The sequence below is a fragment of the Chelonoidis abingdonii genome, chromosome 13, assembly GCF_003597395.2.
Source record: "Chelonoidis abingdonii isolate Lonesome George chromosome 13, CheloAbing_2.0, whole genome shotgun sequence".
Taxonomy (NCBI): domain Eukaryota; kingdom Metazoa; phylum Chordata; order Testudines; family Testudinidae; genus Chelonoidis; species Chelonoidis abingdonii.
In genome coordinates this window covers 14724916-14748244 of record NC_133781.1, presented here as the reverse complement: position 1 = coordinate 14748244, position 23329 = coordinate 14724916, and the positions used below count along the sequence as shown (strand labels likewise).

The following is a 23329-nucleotide window of genomic DNA, read 5'->3' as shown; positions in this document are numbered from 1 at the left end:
CCCCCGACCTGAAGGATGACCAGCATTTCTCACAAACCCACCCAGGACCATCACTATCAAGCTTTGAGAGTTACCAAGAACAGGCCATAAGAGGGCATCCAAGGGTTTAAAATAAAATGGGTTTCTCTGGCATCTTTGTTAAGCACTTACTCGAAATAGGATTTCTATAAAAAGAATCGTAAAATCAGAAAAAGCTCTGAAATGGAAGGTGCGGGGGAGGGGAAAGAGAGGGAGGGAGCAGTGAAATCACATGGACTGTGCCTCTGGAATCCTAGCTACCGAGAGCAGAGCAGAGCATGTGCCGCACTGTTAGAGGGATGCTTCCCCAGTGAAATGCTGGCGTGAAACTGACTGTGGAAGGAAAGAAGGGAGGGGGAAAAAAAAGAGGAAGGTTCAGCACGTGGTGAGGAAGAGAGAAGAACAGATCCTGCGAGAGTCCTGGACAGGACTATTCAAACACCCCAGTGGGTGCTGAGAAGCTGGCCGTCTGCGCAGACACCCCCACGCCCGCAGGCAGCCAGCATTCGGTTTCAAGGTCCTGAAGCAATTGAGGAGACTGGCTTGGTGCCTGGAGGGTCCCTTCCAGATGCAAGGCAGGGAGGGCCTGAGGAGCTGATATGGCCATTTGTGGGCCCTTTCATGAAGCAGCAAGAACGAAAAAAAGGCTGTGCACCCCCTGCAGGCACCAGTGGGATGGGAAGGAGAAAGGGGCTGGGAAGAAGGGCCCTGCCCCTATCATAAGCATAAATCCCAATTCTGAACCTTAGCGTCCAAAATGTGGGTGCTTGCATGAACCCTCCAAGCTTAATTACCAGCTTGGATCTGATAGTGCTGCCACCAGACAGGAATTACAGTGCCTACCTCACTCTAGTCTCCCCAAACCTTCCCTGGGGGACCCCAAGACTCAGATGCCCTGAGTCTACAACAAAGGGAAATAACCCCCTCCCCTTGTCTCCTCTTTATTTCCTCCCCGGCTTCCCCTCCCTGGATGGCCCTAGGTAGGAGATACCGTTTCAAGTCCTTGAAATGCAAACACAGAGAGATCAAGTTTCTTTCACCCTCAGTCAGAGTCCCTGCAAAGGTATGCTTTGCAACTCTGACACAAAGATTTTCCCTTCCCCCCTGTTTCCTTCCTCCCCACCAATTCCCTGGTGAGTTCTAACTAGGAAAAAATCCGACAGGTCTTAAAAAGAAAACTTTATATAAAAAGAAAGAAAAAGACATAAAAATGTTCTCTGTATCAAGGTTGACAATATGCAGGGTCAATTGCTTAAAAGAAAAATGAATAAACAGCCTTATTCAAAAAGATATACAATTTAAAACATTCCAGCAAACTACACACATGTAAATACAAAAACAATATAAAAACCTATTGTCTTCTACCTTTTGTACTTATACTTGGAAACAGAAGATTAGAAAAACCTGGAGATAGAAATCACTCTCATAGCTGAGAGAGCACAGAACAGAGACACAGACAAAAGACAACACACCCAAAAAATTCCCTCCCTGAGCTTTGAAAAATCCAGTTTCCTGATTGGTCCTCTGGTCAGGTGTGTGGTTCCCTTTGTTAACCCTTTACAGGTAAAAGAAACATTAACCCTTAGCTATCTGTTTATGACAGCCCCCATTCAACTTGATCCTAGCGTTTTCAGAGACAAAAGATGTCACCACTCAGTATCCTTCATTCCCAGCCTCTGCAGATTAGGGAGTGGGGGTAGGTGGGTGGAGACTATTCCGTGGGGCAGAGAAAGTCATGCACTAGTCCCAACTGAGCACAGTGGCTATTGCTAATGCAGTTGAATCCACTGAAGGTAACTGACAAAAAAGAGCTCATTTGAGACTGTGCCCATTTTTGCTCCTTTGGACAGATAAAAGCTGTTGAACAGGAGTGCCACCTCCTAACAGGCACACTTCCCTCCTCAGCAATAGCAGGAGTGTCCAGTCTTCTCTGGAGAATCACTGGGAGGCAGCTGAGATGGGTATGGGGAGCTCTAGGACCTTGCAGGGATAATGGGGGTGAACATGTAACAAAGGCTTGCTCTCTCCAGTGTATGTTGGCCCTTGTAGTTAAACAAGGGACAGCCCAACCCCCCACAATAGCGCTCTTGAAATATCATCCTCTCCTCCCTAGTTCTCTAGTCTCCAGGGCAGACCAGATGATTCTGATGGAAAATGCATGCGGAATCCCCATCCCCTCACATGCTTCCTTTCCCGTCTTCCTCCATCAGAATGCGGCAGTTTCAGGTCATCTTGGACTACAGATTTCCAGGCTCAACTGCACCAACAATGGCTGCAGGTTAGGGAAAGAGATTTCTAGAGCCTGTTAAGAGAATCTCCACACTTACATGGCACTCCTGCAGCCAGGACCCTCCTCTGGGGCAGTTGTTGAACAAGAGAAAGATGCTGGCATCAGGGGTGAAGACAGGAGAGAAGGGAGACAACAGAAAAGAAAACAACGGGAGCAGTGGAGGATCCTCCCCTCCTAACCAGCAGTCAGGAGAACGATGAAAGGACTCAGAAATGACCCTGCTCTCATCCTCAATCCCAGGGATTCTTCAGAAGCCCTCTTCTTCCTTGGGCCTTCAACTCCCATGACACTGCAGGGTAGCGGTGGGAATGCTGCTTTGGAAGGTGCAGGGATGCACTGTGTTGAGGGCGGAGGGAAGGGCAAGAGGGGTGAGGGGAGCATGGAACAGGCAACAGAGTCTGAAATATTTCAGTCATGTGGGGAAGCATAGGAGGGGAAGCTCTTAATCTGTATTACAGTAGCACCTTCACTGGCCTCAGCTGAGATCAGGCTCCATTGTGCTACGTATGTACACACTAGGACAGTGCCTGCCCCAAAGAGCAAACAGCCTAAACAGAGAATACAGAGAAAGCGGGAAGAGGGGAGACAGGTTCCGCGAGTGCTAGTGACTTGCTCAAGGTCACAGCAGTTCAGTGGCAGAGCTAGAAACAGAACCCAGGTCTCCTGGACTCCAACCTGATGCCTTAACCACTGGGCCACACTGCCTCCTGTAAGACCACTTATCAAACACCAGTGCTTCTCCTTCAATAGCAGCCATGTAATCTCCTCTGTGGGGCCCCAGCACTGTTCTGGAAGGACCCTCACCTGTATCTGCTTCTCTGTAGATGGAGAGCTGCCAGAGCCATTTCACACAGGCTGCCCACCAGCCATGAGACCCCAGCTCTGGGATCCTTGGTCCGGGCTCTGCAGTGTCAGTCACAAGGCTTTCAAGATCCACTCCCATCAAAACACCACAACTGGAACCTGCTCTATTCTGTAGAGGGCAGTGATGCGCGCTATATCCACATATTACACATGCTTCCAACGATCACCCTTTGACTTCCCATTCAAACACTGCAGAAGACAGACATGGGTGTGTGTGTAGGGGAGAGACAAACAACAACTGCCCCTACCTTCAATGGTGCCCCACTTTGTTTTCCTTCCAAGAATTCTTCTCCCATTAACCTGGTATTCCTGGTCACTGCCCACCACTGCAAATGGAATCATTTCCTGGAGGGACAGAGCACAGGGCACAGGTTAATGGCGTCATCCGGGAAGCCAGCAGGTAAACCAAACTGGGCGGAGCGGCCTTGGATAGGATAATCCACAGCCAGCCCGGCAGGCAAAGCCGTTCCGGTAAGTGTTTAAGAGCTCTGGTCTCTGGGCTGTGGGCCCATCCTCCAGAGAAATCTACAGAGGGGATTTTTTACTGACGAGTTTCACAGGAACACCTCCATAGATTTGACTTGTCTGTTTCCAATGCACATTAATGGGGGTACAGCAACAGAGGCTAGAAACATCGTCGCCGCCATGTGTGGAGCCAACCCGACAGCAGCTGCTTTCTCAAGAAAGGCCCGGCTTCCTCCACTTCCCTTTGGGAGACTGGTGGTAGCTCTGTGAAACACGGCAGGCAGCCAGGACTAAAAATGGGGGTTGGGGGCTTTCGAAAACCAAAGCGAGGGGATGGATCACCTCAGCAAGCACTGGCAGGGCCTAACACACAGCTCTGCGAATGCTGTTAGCACCACTTGTTGCAGCGCCCCCCGCTGCTCCAATCACAGACACCAATAAAAATCTGCCAATGGAGCTCTACCCTTCCAATCGTGCCCCTCTCTGCTAGCTCTTACTATTTAAAGCCTCCAAACAACAGTGCCACCAGAGAGAAATTCTCTTCAGAGAACAGGATGCCTCCACCCAGAGCGCGACAGGAAAAGGGCATCGCCTGTACATGGCTTGGCAACAGCGCACAGGGGCTCCTCTGCCCACTTGTTAAAGGCTGTTGAGGGAGAATCTTAACCTAGGACAGGGGTGGGCAAACTTTTGGGGCCGAGGGCCACATCTGGGTGGAGACATTGTATGTAGGGCCGGGGCAAGGGGTTGGGGTGCGGGAGGGAGTGCGGGGTGTGGGAGGAGGTGCGGTGTGCAGGAAGGGGTCAGGGCAAGGGATTGAGGCAGAGGAGGGGTGGGGGGTGTATGAGGGGACTCAGGAAAGGAAGTTGGGGTGCAGGAGGGGTACAGAATGCAGGAGGGGACTCAGGGAAGGGGTGCAGATTGCAGAGGGTTGGGGTGCACAGGAATGCAGGGTGTACAAGGGGGCTCAGGACAGGGAGTTGGGGTGCAGGAGGGGTGCGCAATGTATGAGGGGGCTTAGGGCAGGGAGTTGGGGGGCAGGGTGCAGGAGGGGTTTGGGCTCCCAGGTGGCAGCGGTGGGCACTGGGGCCAGGGCAGGCTCCCTGCATGCCTGCCCTGCCCCAGCCCCGCGCAACTCCAGGAAGTGCTGCGGCCCCTGGGAGGGGGTGGGGAGGTGAAGGACTCCCCCTGTGCTGCCCTTGCCTGCCTCCAGGTACCTCCTCCGAAGCTCCCATTGGCCGCGGTTCCCCGTTCCTGGCCAATGGGAGCTGCGGGGGGCAGTGCCTGGAGGTAAGGGCCTGGGGGCTGCAGGGACATTGGGCCGGCTGCTGCTAAAAGCGGCGCAGGGCCCACGGTGCCACGGAGGCGGGGAGGGGGCGCAATCCCGCGGGCTAGATCCAAAGCCCCGAGGGGCCAGATGCAGCCCGCGGGCTGTAGTTTGCCCACCCCTGACCTAGGAGGCAGCTGCAGCGACACCTCAAAGGACAAGATGACACTAGCCCATCGCTAATGGCTGATTTGCTGCCCCACTGCCAGCCGTCGCACCTCAGAGTCAGAAAGTACCAGTGGGTGCCAAGGGCTGGGAAACGTTCTCATTCAGAGACCTCCTCTTCCCAGCCTAGCTTCCCAGACTGGCTTTGCCCCCACGACCCCTGTTGGGCAAACACCATGGTCCAGCATGTCACATTCAGGGAGCCGGACTCTAACAGCCAGGCCAGGTCTCAATGAGCCGTCTGGAAACAAGTCACAACCCCAGCCCCAGGCCCCAAACACCAGCCGCAGGAGGCCTTCGCTTGCTCCTCAGAGAGCAGCAACAGCCAACATTCCCCAAGGCCCATACCAGTGGTGCCAGGGACACACCACGGGAAGGAAGGCCACTCCACCTACTTTCCTATCCCTGTGGGAGGGAAGTGGAGCAAACACTCAGCCAGCCTGCTGCCAGGAGGACAGGGCTCAGCATCGCAAGTTATGGCTGAAATCAGGCAATTCTCATGCCCGTGGGAGCAAATCTCCCACCCTCTCTTTCTATATTGTCTCCAGTTTCTGTGCACAGACAGGGGTAAAGTGCACCACCCTTGGAAAGGAAATACAGGCACTTTGCTGAACCCCCACAAAATCTTCACAAGCCTTTGGAGCTGTAGGGCCCAGCCCAAAGAGCTCTGGGCCACAGTGCTACAGGACGAAAGCACCGTCCACTCACTCTGAATTTCTCATTCGCCAGCCGGTCCTCAGAGTCTTCATCAAATTCCTTCTGGGGATACACGTCAATGTCATTGGAGAGCAGGTCGGCCGTGATCTGAAGCAGATGGACACGGAAAGCACACCACATTAGACTCCATGACCATGGCTGCTGCCTTTCAGCCTCCCCAGCAACATAGCATGGCTGCACTCTACGCTCTACTGAATGGCCCTAAAGTAACTCAAAGCCCTTCCCAGCTTGGAACTAGCCAGGCAACCTTGCTTCCCCTCCCCTCCTTACTGCTCAGTGAAGGACGTGTGTTTCAGTGCTAAATATCCACCCAGTCTGAAGTGCAGCCCATGAAGTTCTAGAAGATTCTCTCTCTCCATCAGGACCAGCTCTAGCCATTTTGCCGCCCCAAGCATGGTGGCACGCCACGAGGGGCGCTCTGCCACTCGCCAGTCCCGTGGCTCCGGTGGGCCTCCCGCAGGCATCCCTGTGGAGGGTCCGCTGGTCCTGTGGCTCCGGTGGAGCATCTGCAGGCACGCCTGCAGGAGGTCCACCGGAGCCGCCTGCCGCCCTCTCAGCAACCGGCAGAGCGCCCCTCACGGCATGCCGCCCCAAGCATGCGCTTGGCGTGCTATGGCCTGGAGCCGGCCCTGCTCTCCATCATCCCACCACCCGCAAGAATAGCGTCCATCTCTAAGCGGAGTAGAAGGCCACCCAGATCAAGGTGAAGCATTGCAAGCTGGGCTCCACCTTCATATTAAAAAGACAAAGGGTAGTGACAGCCAGGACCATCTGCAGCAAGTCAGGGCAACCATGCATCTCCCAGGCACGTGCTCACGAGACTTGGAGGTGGGCAACAGTGAGGCCTTAAGCAGACGGTAGCACTGGGTCATTCAACAGTGAGGTCTTTCCCTCCTCCACACCAGGCCAAAAGGGCAGAGCATCCTACCCCAACAGGGGGATGGTCTGTTATGCCAGATCAGTGTCAGGTTTAAACCAAATACTGGTACTGCACCATTCACCCAAGGAGAAGGGCAGATTTTCAGCTCCTGAATCCAACCAGGCATCAGTGACAGGGATTTTCAAGATCCTGAATCCTCTAATGTGCACGGGATTAGCAACCCTGACACCAAGAGGGTGGGTGGGGGGCACGTGCAGAGTGTGCTGGCCCCCACTCTCCAGTGCTGTGAACATCTCGCTGTGGTGCATACACTAGACGCACACTGATACCAGGTTCCTGAAGGGAGATTCAGGTGCCATCAGCACCAGAACACACCTGTGTTGTTTGCCTTGATGAAAACTCATGTTTGAATCCAAGTCTGAATGGCTGGCTCTGGCTCTAGATCAGCCCTGCACTTCAGGGCAGGTGAACCCCCTCCCCCAAGCCAGACAAACTTCCCCACCCAAGAGAACGCTCTGTTCTTGGGGGTGGGGGAGTCATGTAACACCAGCAGAGACACGCAGCGGTTTCAGGAGCAGGGTTGGCTTTAATGTGGGAAGAATGACTGTGCAGGTCTTTGGACTCCACTTTGGTGTAAGTTAACAGAGCACTACCGTAAATCTAGAATAATGCCACCCAGCCCATAGGAATTATTCCCACCCAAGCAAGAAGAGAATCCGGACCTACTGAGATCTGAACGGGGACAACACAGCCGCTGGTGGTTAATGCTCCATCACCACTACGGTGGGCCAGAAAACAGGAGTTTAAAGGCAGTTCCAGCTAAATCACCTTCCAATAAACTATGGCCACCGAATGCAGATGAGGCCATTGGATATTACAGCTGTGCATGTGTGTATAGATCTAGAGACACACATCCATAAACCCCTAACCAGTATTGCCGGAGCCATATTTGACCACTGGGGACCAGATCCTCAGCTAGTGTAAAACAGCACAGTCCACTGTCTCCTGATTTACATCAGCTGAGGATCCGGAGCTGTTGATTGGTTCCATTGGAGCTCATTGCAGAAGGAGTGCAAGGTGTCCAGTCTCACATGGTGCATAGACCAACACAGTTATGTTTTTTACCTCCCTTTGGGAAGGATTTTAAGAATCTGGTTATGATAAAAAATGTAACTCAATAAAAAGGAGGAACTTCTTAGCCTGCCTTCCGGCTACCAGGGCCCAGTGATGCTCAGAGAAACCCCTGCCACCCTATTAGAGTGAACAGGGTGGTACAGGACTGAAACAGCGGAGGGCAAAATTTGCTGAGTCTTCAAAGTTCCATCTGTTCCTTGACAAAGCCAAGTTTAAGTCCATTAACTGCAAAGCCAATATGGCACCGGGAGAGCCAGCTGGATTCTACTGCGCCTGACGCGTCAACAACACTGTTAGCTCAGTTCCGAAAGCACTGGCTTTTATTGCCAAGGATGATAGCTGAGGCACAGAAAGCCAAGCTGGATTTTCAGATTCCGGACTGACTCTAGCCCCAGCAGCTAGGCAGAAGGAGAGGGAGCAACACATATGCGTGCACACGCCTTGTACTTTCTGAACTGAGCAAACGGCATGTGGAAAAGTCAGTGGGAAATATCAGACTACAGCAGGCTAGTCCGTCACTGTTACAACCCTCCCGCTGACAGCAACTGCTCTTCACTTGTCCCTGAAAGCACGGGCTGCCTGATAAAGCGCAGCCTGGGCTGGGTCACAAGATTTGGCTCAATTTCCAAAACTTTGCTTGGCCCATTGTAGAGACGGACCCAGCTGTGAAATTTGGATTGATCCCCCCAGGTCAGATCGGTGGTTTCAGTTCACGGCTCTCACTCCCATGGATGGGGCGGGGAGATGCTCAAGCCAGCTCTGAACCCCAGTAAGTGGATGACGTTCAGTGAGCAGGGCAGCTCCTCCCGTTCCGCAGCGATGCTTTGAGTAAGACTCCAGCCAGGCAGGCTTCAGAGCTCTGTAGCCTCCCTCCACAATCCATAGCATCCCCCGGTGACCTGGATCCTACAATCTGTGCTCTTCCCCTGCCACCCCGAGAGTCCCTCCTCACGCGGAATGTTAGCAAACCCTCTCCACATAGCCTTGTTATATTGCCCAAGGTAAGAATGGGCTGGAATCAAACTGGGAAACTCTTTGCTTCTGTTGCTCCAAGTCAGATGCTTATGGAGACATCTGAGCACGTGGATTTAGCTATGCTTCATATTTTCCTTCACTGCCTTGAGCCTGGATTTACAACGAACCCTTTCACCTCAAGCTATTTGCTACCACATACAAAGCCCCCCTCCCCGCTGGGCTCTCAGGGGTTAATATTGGATTAGAGGACCAGGACATCCCGAAGTCAGCGGGACAACCCTGAGACCCCTTTCCCTCTCATCTACCTGACTCCACCTCTTGCCCATTTCCTTTCTGCGTCAGCCTTGCTGCATTCCACGAGGATATTTATGGAACGCTGGCTGAGCTATTGGGTTGGCAAAACCCAGGCTATTTATGCTCAGAATGGAAATTCAGACTCAAGAAGCAGCAACCCAAGAGGCGACTGGTGGCTTGCTTATTTCTGCAGCACATGCTGAGACCATCACGCTTGCAGCAACATCATCGGTCACATGACTGGATTTATAGCCCTTTGAAAGCCAAAGCAAAGCAGCGGCACCACAAGGAAACAGCATGCTTGGCTGTAGACTGAGACAGCTCTCCCTCCTCACCAACTTCCAACTGATGCAATCAAGGGAATTGCATTGTTACTTCCCCCGTCAATCTCAGAGCTGAGCTCAGCACGCATACATTTTAGCCTGGATTCTGTATCCTTACAGGATGCTGTGCAGCAATATGGGCTCCCCAAAAAGGTTTAGAGGCTCAACGTACAGCAGGACCGACCACCTAAAACCCATAAAAGCAGATGGGGGCCGTGAGGGGAAAATAAAACAGCCATGCAGACGGAGACCAAGAGCTTGAAATCCACTGTGAGCTGACCAAGATCCAAGAGAAACACAAGGAACTGTTTGGAGGCGAAGGCCCTTCCTCCTGCTACATGGGATCACTCAGAGCTGCAGCCCAAGGAATGCTCTGGGCTCCAGGCCAGCCCTTCGGCTTTGCAGCCCTGCAGGGGGCAGTGGGGAAGGGAAGGAGAAGATGTGCCGGCTGGGGAGCGGCTGCCATTCCCTTACCCGTTTTTTGAAGTAGTCTCTCTCCTCCAGCGTTAACGTGTCGGCTTTGGCGATGACTGGCACGATGTTCACCACTTTGCTCAGGCGTCTCATGAATTCGATGTCTAGAGGTCGGAGGCTAACAGCACAGCACAAAAAGAAATGGAATCAGACATCAGCAATAGCAACATAGGGGCTGTTGCAGGGGGAGAATCCCCAGCACAGAAAGGATATTTACAGCCTAGGAAAAGGTGGGGAGGGGAGAAGTAATTTTGTAATGCTGGAGAACATCCCCCTCCAACCAACATTTTCTTAAAAGCAAGAAAGCGGATAGAGACAGACATATGCTTTGCAGACAGAAATACTGAAACATGCCAGGTTCCATTTTCCAAGTGCCCTGCAATCATTTATTAACCCTCCACACTCTGCGAGGAGGAGAGGATTTTCATCTTCATGGGGATTCTCAGTCACAGAGGAACTCGCCACGGCTACACAAGTCCTTCGCAGAGCTGGGATTAGCACTCAGGCATTCCTGGCTGGGCTCTGTCTGCTAAACCATCCTGCCTTCCTTGTGCAATGGAATTGGACAGTTTAAGGGTGACCCATTGTATAAAACTTTGGCCATCCTGGCAGCTGATCAGAATGAAGTGGAATCATGACCCTTCCCCCTTCCCCCCCACAGAGTAACTGGCCTATGGACCATGCGCTTTATACTGACTCCCCTGCGCAGGGGTGAATTTCACCCAAAACGACAGACCTGTCAGTGCAGCTAAAAAGCAAGACTTGGTTAATCCCCACACTGAGCAGTAGCAGTGGAACAGATTACTCTACTTCCACAGCGGGGTTAGAGAGGACATGAAGTGTAAAGGGAAAAACAGATGCCCCAAAGCTACAAAGAATTCACAGCCCAAATGACTGTCCTTCTTAGGACCCCAGCTAGAAGCCTGTCTAAAACCAAGTGTGGCCTCCGATCTCGTAAACAGCTGGCCAACAGCGTAACGGAGCTAATTCCATCCACCCAGGCAAAATGCTGGAACACAAGGCCGGGGCTGTTTCTTTTGGCTCGGATGCTGCTGGGGTCCTTAATACTCCTGCCCCTCGCGAAACACACACACAATTTGGGTATTTGGATTTGCAGCTATTTGTGTTGGCCTGAGTGAGGCACGATCCCCCCGCCCGCTCTGACTGCCTCATCAGGCAACCAGATACAGTGCCAGGGAGAGCAAACCATTCCCCTGGGGCTGAGGGGACCCCAGACAGCTTGGGAAGCAGAGTGGTAAGAACAACAAGCTACTGGAAAGAAGCGAGCGCACTGCCATGTATGGTGGTGGGAAACAGGAACACTTTACGAGCACTGAAGCCCCTTGGGTGAGGGAAATCCCAAGGAATCTGCCTGCTTGAAACTAGTCAGAGCATGCCAGGCTAGTAGTGGAGGTAAGGAGTGTGAAGAAAGGGCGCAGCCAGGCCAGTGCTGGAGCCAAAGGGCAAACACTAAATTAATGCAACTTCACATTAATCAATCCTGGCCTTACCATCCTGGCTCACATATGGAAACTGAGGTACAGAGCGGCCAACATGTCTTGCCCAAAGCCATACAGCAGCTTAGGGCAGAACTGGGTCTACACACCAGCTCTTCTAAACCCCAATGCTGTTCTGTAAGCCGGGAGACTGACACCTCTGTACTCAGGGAAGGAAAGAATGCTGGCAACTCACAGCGTTTCACCTCCCAGGTAGGCAAGTCCACTTCCTGCTTGGAGCCAGGCTAGCTAACCACCGCCTTTCACAACTGGGATTGCTACAAAGCTTTGTAACAATACCAATTCTGTAAGACAGGGGTTAGCTTTGAGTTGCCAACATTGTCTCATTCAGATGCCTTGTGGCCAGTGCAAGCCTAGAATTCCTTTTCTACATTCAGCTGGCCACAGTGCAGCTGTGGTCACAACGCATGGAGGACGTGGAGAGATTCAACACAAGAGAGGCTGTGGTCTCTCTACTGCAGAGAGAGCAGTGGTAGTGGGGCAAATACACCCAAAAGCCTAGAGATCACATCATTAGCATTAGGGAGAACTAGGTCCTAATACAAAAGCTGCAGTCACAGATTGCCCTGAGCTCCAGGAAAGCAAGAGCTTAGTTTGGCTTTGGAAAGAAAACCTCCAAGGACACATCTGAGCAGACTCCTGTTGGTCAGTGCTGTTTGGAACTCTACATAATATATTTGCCAACCCCCCTCGCATGCATCACTCTCATATTTCTCTCCCCAAGGACTTTCTTTCCCTCCTGTTCTCCTTGCAATTTTTCAAACAGCTTTTTCCCTTTAAAAATCTCCCCCACCCCCGCTGACAGTACGTTCCTGCCTCTTTCATCGGCTTTTGTTTTAGATGGAAGACGACGATGTATATGTGGCCAATGCAGATTGAGTCATAAACAGAAGTGCGTTGGATTTAACTCTGATCTCAATGTTGGAGTCCAGTTATCAAGCCTGCCTTGGTCCATGGAGAACTTTAGGGGCCTTTGTTACTCTAACAGCAGTGTGCAAAGCCACATCTAGCCACACATACGCATCTGCACCCAGGTCCAACATCAGCCAGCTGCATAGCTTTGGATCTGCTGGCATCTGCACACCATGCTTGGCCCATCCCAGTGGGGTTTGGTGACCGGGCAACAGCAATGCATCTCCTATAGGTGCTGCGGTATTCTTAACAGCCAAGGCCAGCTTCCTATGTACAATATACAAGATTGTGCACACTTAATACTGGGGTGAGGAGGCAGAGGAGGAGCTCTTGACTGAGCACACACAGCTGCAAGATTATGAGCATCCCATACCACCAGCCCACTCTGACTCAGTCGCTGGTGTTTTTCCCTATAGCTCAGCACTGCGGCAATGCTCCTGCACAGCAGTAGGGGGCACTGCTGCCTTTCGTACAAGCCCTAAAACAGAGGTCCCAGTCCTTTCTGATCTTAAGGATCTTACAGCGTTAAGCGTTCCAGGCACCTTTCAATCTGTAGCATCCTTCCGACGACTGGTTTTCTGTCGATGCTCTAGCTTGACAAACAACACAGTTGCAACACCAGCATATCTCCAGAGAGGGATACAGGCAGACTTGGGATGTGGAGAGATACAGAAAAGCCGTTCCAGGCGGCAAGAGTTGCCGGGAAGGTGGCTCTTGCAGCAAGAATGGTGAGATGGTGTGAAAGACCAGAGGGGAGGCTGGAGGAGCAGAAACATGAGCCCATGAGGTAGGCTGCACTGCTCCCAGCATTCTCCCAGTGTGGTCTTTGAAAAGAAGGCCCTGAGTCTATAGGAAGATTTTTACCCCACCATAGCAGACGAATTCCAGTGTGTGCAATTCAATCCCCATGCCCTGAAGTTTCAATTCAATAGGGCATTTGTCTCCATTTCCTGCCCTACATAGATGCAACATTGCCGCAGAGGACTCCCTCCAGAAGTGGCTGCATTTCCGTGGTGGGCGTAAGAATTCTCATGCTGACTGTAAGAGCAGCAAAGAGTCCTGTGGCATCTTATAGACTAACAGACGTAAGGTGCCACAGGACTCTTCGCTGCTCTTACAGATCCAGACTAACACGGCTACCTCTCTGATACTTGACACCATGCTGATTGTAACACTTGTAGGAGGAAAGGCATTTAGGGGCCTAATTCTCTGTAGCTCCACTGAGCAGAGGGTTTGGCCCATAAAGAACATTCTAAAACCCCATTAAGTGAATCTGCTGGCTGCAGCTTCTGCTCTCTCATGAGCTGGGGTGTGAACCTGTTCATCAGTGAGGAGGCTTGTGACTGTAGGGGCAGCAGCAGGACTCGGAGATGCAAACCCTTCTCTGTTATCAGCCAGGTCCCCTAGCTGACCCCAGTAGGCCTAGGGCATTCATGAGGCCATAAATCCCGCACCCTACATCCCACCATAGTAAGACACTGTCAGAAGAGACCAAACAGAGTAAGCTCTGTGCACTGTGCGGCCCTGTGCTTTCCCAGAGTCCCCAAGGCAGAGCTTCCTGGTATCCTGCTGAGCTCCTTCCTCTGACTGCTAGAGAACCGAGGTCAGCGGACTTTCCCAAACAGCAGTTCTCCGTACACCACCACAGTGAGCAGCATTCCTGCTTCGGGGCTGGATACCAGGACAGGGCATGGGACTGCCAGGCTGGCTGCTGGGGTTTACACTTTGACACAGCTCCCCGGTAGCACCAGAGCACACAGGGCCAACTCTGAGCCGAGAGGCAGCAAGGTCCAGTAATAAGAGACACGATCCAGGTTTTTTGAAGCCAAACCCCAGCTCTGCCACAGACACAATTTAAAGGTGTGTGGTCTTAGACACGGTGTAACCTCTGTCTCAGTCCTCTCACCTTTAACGTGGGGACCGCTTCCCTCTCTTCCTCCCACACAGAGTGTTAGGAAGCTTGACTGGCTGCCTTTATAAAGTGCTTTGAAAATGTTATTACTCTCCTATGAAAGTCACAGGGATTAAACAAATAGATTCTAGAGAAGTAACTGAGTTTCACAGGGAGCAAATCATGTTTCTGTATGTTTTTTGAACCATCCTATGCAACTTGCTATTAAATTCTATTGGACAGTTTAAAAACACACACACACACCCACCCCATACAAAAATACCATTTTCTATTAAGTTCCACAGGACTTTCCCCAAAGGAGGCCCTTTAACTGGAAGTCTAGCCAGGAAAGCTCTAGCGTTAGACTAAGTTACAAACATTAAAGCAGAACAAATTCATTGGCTGAATGCACCTGAGAAGTCACCAGCACTGAGAACCGGCTTACGCACAAATTAACCCTTTCATAGCTATTACGTGCACTATAGATATGGTCATTGTAGCAGTGGTGGGGAGAGATGGCTTACTCTAGCCTCAGGTAGTCCATTCCCAGCTTTCTATTGCAAGGAGCAAAGCAGCACAGCCAGGAGTTTTTGGCTCAGGGTACTGTGCAGGGGTCAGGGGAATCCTCCAGTGACTAATAACTAGCTCTTATGGTGGTGAAAAGCGTGTGTGGAATAGCTGGTGCTGTTTGCTTCAGTCTACAGGGCACATCCACTCCTGGCATGGGAACTCCTATTTGTCCCTATGGGGGGGCTGATCCTGGAACCTAAGGAAGACTATTTTGGTGCTCACATTAACTTTTTCACTGCTGAATAAAGCGTGCAAGAAAAGATGGATGATCACAGTACAAAAACATGCATGATCTCCTGTGAGCAGTGTTGCATTCCAGAGTCATAAGCAGACTTTGGGTGCAGTTCACAAGAGGCAACAGATTATATTTTAATTCTTTCCCAGTAAGATCTCTAGAAGCCCAGATCTGTGACTGAAAATGTAGAAGAGAAACTCACAGGCAAAGGATCTTTAGAGAAAGAGGACAAGCCACAGCTGAGTGGAACTGTGGCAGGGGATTGTTCCACGCAGCTGAAATATACACAGTGGGTGGCTATAAAACCTTTCCCTTCCTTTTTGTTATGTGACCATTACTCAGCCCCACAGACTTTGGGGTTGCGGAAGGGAATGGGGTATTACTGCTGGGGTTGCGTATGGCCCCTTCAGATTATCTACAACTGGGCTCACTAGCATAGGTGGGATCAGGCAGGCAAGTTCCCTCTAAGCTGCATGGCCACGCAGCAGGTTATCAAGGGCCATGCAGATGCACAGCTACAGGGGCCTGGAGAGGACAGAGGTAGGGGGTGGGTGGGGAGCAAGTTGGGGCATGCAGAGCTGTGACAGGGGAGCTGGAGCTGCCGCAGCGAAAGAGGGCTGGGGGTAGTCCTCTCTCCCCACCTCAGACCTGTGGCAGCCTGCACCCCAAATCCCTCATCCCCAGCCCCATCCTAGAGCTTACACCCCACAACTGGAGCTCTCACCCGTCCCCAGCATCCCAACTCTCTTCCCTAGCCCCTCCCACACCCCAAACCTCTCATCCCCGGCCCCACCCCAAAGCCTGCATCCCCAGCCAGAGCCCTCACTCCCAGCCCTGAGCTCCTTCCCCACTTCAAACGCCTAGGCCCCACCTCGCTACATATCGTCTCTATATTGGTGCACCATAAAATTCATTCCGCACATGGATGTAAAAAATTAGAAGGAACTTTTTAGGGCAGACTCAGCTCTTGCTTGTTTCCTTACAATGCAGTTAAGGAATAAAAGCTGCTGAGAGGACCAGACACAGAATACCCTGTCAGTGGCATCCCAGTTCTAACTAACAGCAAGAAATAAAATCTTCTGACTGGTACATTGAGCAAAACACCCGTGCGGAGTCACACAGGGCTCCACCACCACCACCAGTAAGGGTACCTCTGCACAGAAGCTGGGAGGGTGCTTCCCGGCACAGGCGGACAGATGCATGCTAGCTCTGCTCGAGCTAGTGTGCTACAAATAGCACAATGGCTGCTGCGGCATGGGCGGGGCTCGGGCTAGCCACCTGAGCACAATCCCACCCCACCCCCTGGGGACACACTCGGGCAAGTCATTAGCAGAGCTAGTGTGCGTCTGTCTACCCATGCAGGAAGCAAGCTCCATGTAGACATACCTAAGTGCACAACAGGAACCTGCTGAGGCACAAGCTGGAACTGAATCTAGCTCCCTCTCCCATAGCAGGGAGACTAACAGGAGAGGAAACTGGATGGTGTTATTATAGTCAGAAGCAGCAGCTCCAACACACACAGGCCGCACAGCCAGTGAGTGAGAAAGTGCTGTATTTCACAGCCATTTTTCAGAGTCAAGCCCTGCTTTCCAGACATCATGCAGAGCCTGCTGTGGAATTTATTGAGTGGCAAGTATTTGGGGCTTTACTTCCATGGCCAAAAGCCCCTGCCAGCATGTTACTTAGTCTTTGTAAACATCATTTTACTGGGGCCTTACGAGGAGGGCAGGATACACACTAGATTAGTTTAGTCTGCCCTGACTGATGGGAGACAGAGCTGAGGATGTCTCCTTAGGAGATGGAAAAGTCATCAGCTGATTCACCCTTGGATTCCACTCTACAGGAGGAATAGACAAACCTTTTACTCAATGTCTACAGCGGAGTCTGAAATTGAACCGAGCAGTCTATCAGGACAGGGCTATAATGGGATAGGACATCTCTGGCTCACAGACTGGAGTGCTATCTTCAACAGTCTCGTAAAAGCCACTCAGGGATTCACCGGTCTTGGTGGGTTCTGAATGTATGTTAAATGTTTATGACAACAACAACAAAAAAACAGCTCCAGAGGAGCAGGTATTAATCCAAATGCAACTGGCACAGAAAGCAGAATTACCTCTAAGCCAGTCTCCATCTTCACAGGGCACTGCAGGTTAAACTAACCCTCTGCACACTGCTGGCTGCAGAAGCAGCCACATGCTGCCAAGAGGGTGCTAGGAATCCTTGCTGTGCAGTTCGGGAAAGGAGAATAAGAGTAATGCTCTGTCCTTGATTCATCAGGGCCACTGCATCACTTCCCACTGGCAATGAAGGGGCAGAACGCCCCTGAAAAGGACAATCCGAACAGCGCAGGGAGCTTGAGAACAACATCGGGATTAATTCCTCTAGCATGTTTTCTGTAGTTGGTGCAAATGATTAACAGTAGTAAGATGTGTCTGTGAGACCATGGAGAGGGAGCTGGCTGCCAAGAAAAACTGGGATCCAAATTAAAGCAGGTTATTCAGGCAGGAGCATCCCGACAGGCTGAACAACCACACGGACAGTTATCACTTCTGAGGACACCTCTGGTGAGCATCATAAGAATGGCCATGGTGGGTCAGACCAATGGTCCATCTAGCCCAGAATCCTGTCTTCCGACAGTGACCAATGCCAGGTGCTTCAGAGGGAATGAACAGAACAGGTAATCATCAAGTGATCTGTCCCATTGCGATTTGTGTGATGTTGCCCCCAGTGAGGACACACACAATACTTGTCATTACCTCCTAAGGTGGCTCAAATGATAGAGGCCTGAGGTTGGAGAGCGAAAGCACCAGGGTTCTTGTCCCAGTTCCCTCCACTTGTGGCATATTCAAGATAGTGCTCGTGTAATGGTGGCAGGCTGGATAGAATCTGGAGCGAAACGCATGAGTCTCTACTGTATGAGCTAAAAGCCACATGGCTTTTAGCTAAAGCTGCAGAGCAGACTCATTAATCTCTCTCTGTGGTCTCTGTGCCACCAGATGGGACAAAACACCACACCCAGAAGGTGCGTGGGTTATACTAGCATCTGTAGCTCACCGCTGTGTTAGAGATGCACAAAGCCAACACGAAGGGACGTGCCTTGCTTACGTAAAACTACAGGAAGCTGCTTCCCTGCTCACTACTTCTCTGAAAAGGCTTATGGTCATTTCAAACAATACTCTACTCAACAGTGGGAAGAGAGTCCACCCCGTGTTAGCCCATAGTCTCTGAGCATTGGGCAACTCCACAGGAGAGCAGGGAAGATTATAAAGGGCAGGAGGAAGGTGCCAATGGCAATAAGAAATTAAGACATGCAACTAGCCAGAGTGTGGCATCAGGAACTCAAACACTGCACGTTACAACTCAGAGAGAGCAAGCATTTCCCATTGTCACGGAGTCCCCGCATGATGCTCTGGAACTGCTCCCTACAAAGCCAGTCAGGACTCTGGTGAAGTCTCCTCTCAGTGAGCAGACTGTCTTCAGGGCAAGAAGCTCACACGGCTTCTACCTTCCTGAGCTGACCTTGGAGCATTTAACATCCTCTGCCTCTCCATGCGCTTCCCACAGCGAGTCCGCCCAGGCAGGGTCCTGGGGAAGCCAGAGGGTCCTGCACCCCCACTTCGCAGTCAGACATGTAAAACAGAGGTTTATTAGATGACAGGAACACGGTCTAAAACAGAGCTTGTAGGTACAGAGAACAGGACCAGCCGGGTCCATTTTGGGGGGCAGTGAGCCAGACACCCACATCTGCACTTCACTCCTCGACCCCAGACAGACCCCAGACAGCCCCAAATGCCTCTGCTTTGTTCCTTTCCTGGGCCAGGAGGTCACCTGATTCCTTTGTTCTCCAACACCTTTAGCTATCACCTTGCAGGAAGGAAGGGCGCAGGCCATTAGTTGCCAGGAGAGAGTGTGTCGGCCATTTATGCACACCGGCCCCTTGCTCTGCAACAGTCACACCCCCTAGAGACTTAAGAAATGCATTGGGGAAACTGAGGCACCCCTACAGTATTCAGAGGAAACATTAAGAATAGTCCCACTTTGTCACACCCATCCACTCCATATTCCCATTAAAGGTTCTCCCTCCCCCTGGGCTGTAGTCTATGGCCTCAGCGTGTCCTGCTGTTCCCCCACATACATGCATCCTCTGTCGGGAGGCGAAAGTCAGGAGCCAGATGTCCTCTTTGACACCTGGGCAGGAAACCGTGGCCCTAGGAGAAGCAACCTGAGACGGCAGCCAAGCAAGCGGGTTCTAACCCCCAGCTGGGGTATCAGGCTACATGCAGCCAAAGGCTATTGCAGGGGAAGGAGCCCGTTGTGTGCAGCATGGTAATGAAGCCTCTCAAACTGCAGGGACATTTTCTTATATTGGAAACACATGTTCTCTGGAGAGAGAGCGGGGGGAAGGAGAGAGAAGGAGGGAGAGGAAGGAAGCAGAGAGTTGGACTTCCATGCAAACACTGTTACCCTGGGAGCAGCCGGGTGAGAGAAACCAGAACACGCCATTAGAGAGGCACAGGCAGAGGGATGCGCCTAACATGTCAGTGCCCTCCCCCGCACACACGATGGCCACACACACAGAAGGATGGAGCTTTCCATGCTTTCCCAGGGAGGGGGCTGTGGAATGGGTTATTTGCTCCACCTCAAAAGCTGCGTTCGCAGACTCCTGCTGCTGGGTGCATGACCAGGTCAGTGGCATGGCCGTAGTGCTAAGGGTTCAACGGCCTGCACGCGGTCACCGCTTCTAAAACTCCACTGCTCCTTGCACACAAGCGGAGAGCTCAGAGCCTCCTTTTCTTCTTCTGCCGAAGAGTGGGATTTGCCAGGTCAGCAGACCTAGAGTCTTTTCTAGAAAAGGCCTTCTATTTTACCTGATCATCCCAAGGCAGACAGCTCCATCAGCTCCCTCTGCCCCTAACAGAAGGCTATAACAGATAAAGAGCCCAGGCAGACAAACTAATTAGACAATCCAAGGCCCCTGGGGTCTTTACAGAATGCACGTATGCAACCATCTCTGCTCTATGCTAATATATGTGCAGGGCCATTCACACTGACAAGGACTGGTCTCTCTAAAGCCAATGGAGAAGGAGACTCTAAGGTCTTGTCTACATGGGAAAGTTTGGTCAGTTTCACAGGTATGTCTAACGTTCCACGCCAGGACAATTATTCCAGTAGAAGAGTGCCCTTTTTTTTTTTTTTTTTGGTTTAGTTGAAACCCCTTCCCAAGTGATGTAAGTGAAACCAAAACAAGTGACTCATATCCAAACAAAAGTCCCCATACAGTGGGTTAGACTAGTATAACTATATAGGGTTAAGTTCATACCTTGTTTATACAGAAGAAACTTCCCATGCAGACGCGGCCAGATCTCGAGTGAAGGAATCACCACAAACCAAATGAAAATTCTAGGTCCTGCCACTTGGACACTTGCTTTTTAGAGGTGCCAGGGATAGAAACAAGGCTACACATGAAACAGGCCATGATCACTTCCAGGCTAAAAGTTCTATTTATAAATACTCCCTTCAGGCTCAGTACTAGCTGGTTCCGTCTGCTCTACACTGCTAGGACAACTGGATCCTTGCTTAACAAAAACAGATAGCATGGTAGGGAGGCACTTTAAACACTGGCAAGCACATTACCATCAGATTCCAGCCACTACTCACATGGACTCTTGGGATGCTACAGACTGTTTAATCTGTCCGGCAGGGGGGTGGGGGGGGAGGGAGAGAGTGGGAAATGAAGTGAGGCCAGTATATTTGTTTTACCTATGCCTGGCTAGGATTGCTTTGTGTTAATACTAGCAGCTCTAGATGGGGAAGGGAGCTAGCTATAAGCATTAGGAACGACTGTATTCATATGTTACTTGTGTGGGATTGTATACAGAGCACCTAGCAGTCCATGTGTGCATGCTTCAACATACAGGAAGTGACCAGAACCTGTCTAAACAGGATGTAGTATTCACACTAAAGATGACTGACTGGAAAAAGTTATTGTAAGGTCACACAAACCAGAGTGATTTTGAATTTCTTAGCAACTTCTGGGCAAGATTAAAGAAAGAGACAGCTAGCACCAGAGAGGCAAGTAGGTTCAATCTTGATCATAACCCCACCCCCACAAACACACACACCCCTCATCTTAAGTAGAAAAGATCATTCTGCTGAGGAGGAGGGTACATACGCATGGCCGGTGGCTGGGATGAAGTATATACAGCAGTGAACCCTGGTGTCTGGGATCCGCCTCTTCCGGTTAACATTGAGCTCCTCCTGCAAGTACTTCTCGTATTGGTCATTGATGAACTTCATGATGGGCTGCCAGCTGTGCAGAAAGACACACAGGTGACACAGGACTCATGCAGTGACTCTCAAATCACCCACAGGCTACGCTCTGCACTGGATTCTGAAAGGGAGAGTCATCGGGAGTGGACAGTGCTCAGCATCTTGCAGAATTGGACCCCTAAGTAAAAGCATGGGAATGTTTCATACCACAGCTACAGGCGGCTAAGAAAAGAATCTCCCAAGTCCTGTGTGAATGGCAAATCTTGTTTTATCACCTTTCTAAAAGGAGCCAAGTTTTCTGGGAATCCTCCCAGTCCTGGCACTCGACAAGGGGAACAACTTGGATGAGTGGCAGCAGGACAGCTCAGCTTCTTGGCTGTGAGCTCTGCCTCTAGCACTAGGAGGCAGTGCAGAGCCTGCAACCACTTCAAGAGGACAACTGGGCTCCACCATCCAAAGGCGAGCATCTCACAATGGTAAGCAGGCATCATACCTGTCAGTGCCCACAACAGCCCCTTTACTGCTGCAGTAATGGACATGCAGTGACCAGCGAGGCTCTGGCCCCTTTCAGAACAGAATATTCATGAACAGCACCAGGAAGGTCAGATAAGCCCTAGGAAGCCTGACTGCTCAGCCCTGCCATCTTCCTGCTCTTCCCCACCCATGCCAGGATCCCAGCCAGAACCTTCACCGGGAGTCACTTCTGGGAAAGGCAGCAGAGCAGTTAGCCATCGACTGCCCAGCCTGCGGGAGACCTGCCAGTGCCCCAGAAAGTTTAACAGAGCTTGTAGTGCTCTCCTAGACAATGTATTTAGAGAGAGGTTGGGGGTCAGGGGAGTGGGCTTAAAAAAAAAAAAAAAAAGCCGCTTGTGCGCCCCCGCCCCAGACACTGGTCACCCTCAAATTTGTCTGTATGCTTCCAATGTTAACCTCATCACCACACTGTGTGTGTGTGTGTGTGTGTGTGTGTGTGCGTGTGCGCGCGCGTGCGTGTGTGTGCGCGCGTATTGGGGGGGAGATTACAGATATTTATAACTGATTATTTTTGCACCCCTCCCCCCCACTAGTGGGACACTTGGATGGACGTTTTGAGGCGGTGGCTGCCCCAAGGACTTTCCCCACAGCTGCTAACTCTCCAGCAGACGTAGAAAGGGCTAGGGGTCAGTCACGTCAGCACCTGCCCTGCCCGTGAAGCAGCACTCTGAGATGGTTGGGCTCCACCCCCTGGCAGAGAGAAGGCTGACTAACCATAGCCCTTTGCACTGGAGCCTGCCAGGGAAGGAAGCTGGCAGGATTCTCTGGTTTCCCTTTGCAGCTCACCAGCCCAGCTGTTCAGCATCTCCAGCCTCCCTCCCCGCCCCTCAACAGCCAAGCTAGGCAGAAGGAGAGCCACAAGGGATCCACATCTTTGCAATGCACCGTGGCCCATTCTATGCCCCGGAGCAAAGGAAAGGTGGTGCAAAGCAAGTCCCCACCCCCACAGGTGGTCTGCATGACAGAAGGCCTATGCCAGCCAAGCAGCAGCACAGCCCAGGGCAGTGTTCTCCTCACCAGTTCTCATTGTTGATGTGGTCTCCAAACCCTGGGGTATCGATGACAGTCAGCTTCATACGGACGCCTTTCTCCTCAATATCTGAAACAGAGACATCCAAGGGATGGTATAGGCTGCGGGCAGAGACAGACCCAGCGTGTAGCCTTGCCTTACCACCAGAGATCTCTCCAAGCAGCTGCTGGCTTGGTACCTGCAGCCGTCCAAAGATACAGCATCCTATCACATCAGTGGCATTTCAACTGCATTACAGAGAAGAGACTATGCAGCTCAGCTCTTTTAATAATCCATATAACTCCTCCCCCTGTGAAGCACGATAACCCGCCAGCAATCTCAGCTGATTGCATTCCGGCATAAAGGAGTCTAGGCTGATGGATACGGAGAAGATGCTTTGGCTTCTCTTGGCCTAGGAGAATCCTCTAGAACTCTGTCACCCCCCAAACTGCATGTTTGCCCAAG

At 51.5% G+C, this 23329-nt stretch overlaps 1 protein-coding gene across 4 annotated transcripts in view; it reads right to left on the bottom strand.

Moving 5' to 3' along the window:
- The window catches only part of SEPTIN9 (septin 9), a 281197-nt gene that overhangs the window by 4754 nt on the left and 253114 nt on the right, over positions 1-23329 (bottom strand). For all 4 annotated transcript variants that reach the window (XM_032792784.2, XM_032792786.2, XM_032792785.2 and 1 more), the window contains 5 exons: positions 22873-22954; positions 21224-21361; positions 9927-10044; positions 5838-5933; positions 3421-3517 (listed from right to left, as the gene is read on the bottom strand). In XM_032792784.2, the coding sequence (XP_032648675.1) occupies positions 3421-3517; positions 5838-5933; positions 9927-10044; positions 21224-21361; positions 22873-22954 (531 nt within the window). The remainder of the gene's footprint in view (positions 1-3420; positions 3518-5837; positions 5934-9926; positions 10045-21223; positions 21362-22872; positions 22955-23329) is intronic.